Source organism: Cariama cristata, unplaced genomic scaffold, assembly GCF_000690535.1.
Source record: "Cariama cristata isolate BGI_N322 unplaced genomic scaffold, ASM69053v1 scaffold37417, whole genome shotgun sequence".
NCBI lineage: Eukaryota > Metazoa > Chordata > Aves > Cariamiformes > Cariamidae > Cariama > Cariama cristata.
In genome coordinates, this window is record NW_009628971.1 from 1 (window position 1) to 3,462 (window position 3,462).

Sequence of the window (3,462 nt, forward strand, 5' to 3'; positions counted from 1 at the left end):
TCTGCCCTGTTTGTGGTTTTATTTATTTTTAGTAGGGGCATTTTGGGGTTTAATAGACTGGGATTTTTTTTGGCGGGGGGTTAGGAACCTTTTAGGTTCGAATATAAATATTATCTGAATGAGTGGCAGTAGCACCAATGGGCCTTGCTGTAGTTTCGCTTAGCTTTTTCTTAATTATCTAAATTAATGGAAGGTGGCACTTTTTGCTAAAAAGCGAGTTAATAACTGTTTCAAACCCAGCTTGGCTTTGACCGCTATTTGATAGTGGCCTGTCTATATTTACATGTTTCATATGAAGGGATCTGTGCGTGTTTGAGGGAAGCAAAGTGTGCCTAGGAGCCTTCCCCACATTCTCCTAGAGATACAGAGCCAGTGCATTTTCTGGAGGGGTTGAATTTGCCTTTTTATCCAGGGCGAGGAGAGGGAAAGGAGGGGAAGCAGCTGCCAGAGAACTGTAGAGTACTTAGGCTAGGCTGCAGCTCACTGGAAGAGATGCAAGGGGAAACATCGTTCTAAGAAGTGCTTATTTAGGTGTCTCTTCATTACCAGTTCTTCGGAAGTCAAGTGCTCCCTTTGTGTTGTGGGGATTCAGGCGCTAGCTGAGATGAACCGGTGGAGAGAAGTTCTGTCTTGGGTCCTACAGTATTACCATGTCCCTGAACATCTGCCTCCAAAAGTTCTGGAGCTGTGGTGAGTTTCTGTCTGTGGCCGTCAGATATACGCAGGCTTGCCTTAGGTTTAATAACAGGCCAGACTTTGAATGTTGTGTGGTATTTTCACGTTGTGTGGTATTTTCACGTTGTGTGGTATTTTCACTTTGTGTGGTGTAAGTGAGGATGAAAGCAGTACCTCGACAGGCCTGTTCTCAACCTGTGTGTGCTGGAGCATACCTGCAGGTTGCTTTGTGGTGATGAAGTACAAAAGGGGTGATGCTGAGAAAGTAACGTCAGTGGCTGCACCTATTGTCCACCTCAGAAATCCTGTTTTAAGTGTAGACCCTGATACATACCTTCATGATAGCTGCTTGTGGGTAGTAACTGTCAGTGATCTCAACTTTTACAAAGAGTTAGCGTTTTCTAGTATTTCTTTCTTCTATTTCAGTATCCTGTTATACAGCAAAGTGAGAGAGCCCCAGGTGATGCTGGAGGTTGGCAGTAGCTGGCTGAGAGACCAAACCAATAAGAGCCTCCCCGAGTATGGTTCATTGCTGGAGCTCTATCTGTTGCACGTGTTGCTTCCACTTGGCCGGTTTGAAGAGGCAGAGGAGCTTGTACATAGCTGTGATGTTTTGGACAGCGAGCAGCAGCTAGCATTTCTCGGGACCATTTGTGAAAGCCGATGTCAGTGGACTCAACGGGAAGAGATGCACTCGGCTGCCGAAGAGCAGCAAGATGCAGCAACAGAAACTGTTTTGGGTAGGCTTTTCCTCTGTTTTTTGTGGTCCTCCTCTTTTTTATAATTTCATTTCAAGTTAGTTGGTCCCTTATTAACAAAAGGTAGCAAGTATTAACTACGTATTAAGAATACCGTCATGACAAACCAGCCACGAGGAAGTCGTGTTGTGTATCATAGAAGGAAATGGAAGACGTAGTGATCCATTTGCTGACAATTACAAAGCGTATTCAGTCTCTGCTGATGTCAAGAGATGAGAATTATTTTCCCGAATCAAAAGCACTTCAGAATAAACATGATTTTTTTTTTTATTTTATTTTTAAAAAGGTACAAAAGGGAAACTAAAACTACTTAGCAATCATTTAAGGGTACGTTTTGTTGGCTCTGTATATTCTCTGCTTTGTCTTCATTTACAGTCGAGCCCATGTAGAGCAATGCATATCTGGCATTTAAAGTACTGCTTCTCCTCCAGAACTCTAAATCACTTGACATTATCTCACAGGAGAGAAGCTGGCACTACTGTGATAAGTTCATATTATGCTAAAGTAGATGCCTAAAAAAAAAAAGGTAGAATGAAATTGTATTACAAATGAAAAGGTATAATGAATTGTATTACAAAATTATACTGTATCTCTGTTGCCAAACCCAACTCTCATGCAATCAAACTAAGAGCAGTCTTACTTTAGTATCTTAGTTTGTTATTATCTGTATCTATGTGATTACTTTTTTTTACTTTACTTTGCCCTAACAGCCTTTCTGTTCTCGTATTCTAGGTGCTCTGTCCCAAAAGCTTTTGAACATGTTGACATTGCTACGTAGAGCACTGAGGTCCATGTCAAGCCACTTCTATTTACTTCCTTACAAAAAGATGCTCTTGGCTACTTTTCTGCTGTACCTGGTGGTGGTGAGATTAGACCCAGGTACAGTATTAAGATTTCCAATTTTTTAAATTCCATTATGGTTACAGGGAAGAAAGTAGTTACTTTTAATAGATTTGGTCTGTGTAAATGTCTCGTCTTTGGGAGACACAAAAACTGGGTGACTAGGAACTTCGTATTAGGCTCGTTTCTAATGTTCCCAGTTGCAATCCATGTAGAAAGATGTAGCTCTACAAAAGCCAGTGTTCTGAAAAGACTTTTTCCATCCTCAGATCTTTCCAACAGACAAGGTACAGACTGTGAGAGGCAGGCTTAGCAGTCCTAGACTCAGCCTCTGCCTCAGTCAACTTGAGGTGCTACAAGGTGAATGTCTCCTGGAAGAGCGATTGCCTGACAGGCTGTCCTGCCAGGAAAGTGCAGAGTTACCCAAGGCAGCAGTGTCGTCATGCATTTGATCTGCTTATGCTGGAGTTTCACTAGTGATGGCTGCTGCTGTTGCTGAAGAATGGGCTGGTCCCCTGAGGTAGAGGTGGCAGCTGGGGTGTGGAGGGGTTGGATGTTTCCCCTTCTGTTGGGTGGCAGGTGCTCCATGTATATTCTGCAAATAGCCCATTGGAAAATACTGAAGGTGGCTTGCTCGAGATGGGAGCAGTGCCCTCAGTGAAGACCCAGGTACTGAACCGCACAGAAGGAAATAAGACAACTAGTTAACTCTACTTGGGATTAGTTCTTTCTTAATATGTTTAGTGTATCTTAGTTTTACCTTTTATAATGAAAGGCTCTTTCGCTTTTTGTTTTGTTCTGCAGCTTCTCCCACATCATTGCCATTCATTTACAAACTGGTCCAGCTCAAAAGGACAGCTGTATTTTCTCCAATCCATAGGCCTCCAATTCAAGACTAGGTGTCTTCCATAACAGAATCTGTTTTTTCTCTGCTGCTGTAAAAGTGTCAGCTTGTCATGAGGATATTATCAGGCTGTTCAAGGACTATTGAAATCAGTGTCCTAATTGAGATGACCACCTGTGAACTCCTGTGTGGTGGTACCTTTGTTTCTTCAGATAGGGAATGGTGGTGTATGAATTTTGAAATGACACCAAGTATTCTTGACATTTTGCTTGGCTCTACAGCACTGTTCTGTCCAACACCAGGGTAAAGCCACTCCTTCCGTAATCTACAGCTGAGTAAGAATCT

General features: G+C 42.5%; 1 protein-coding gene across 1 annotated transcript; it reads left to right on the forward strand.

Moving 5' to 3' along the window:
* Window positions 1-531: 531 nt before the first annotated feature.
* PEX26 (peroxisomal biogenesis factor 26) lies at window positions 532-3,172 on the forward strand (the record flags this gene model as incomplete). Its single annotated transcript, XM_009705004.1, has 4 exons — window positions 532-690; window positions 1,102-1,415; window positions 2,166-2,312; window positions 3,078-3,172. Coding segments are annotated over 4 exons (715 nt in total), but the record flags the coding sequence as incomplete, so codon positions are not given.
* Window positions 3,173-3,462: the final 290 nt, after the last annotated feature.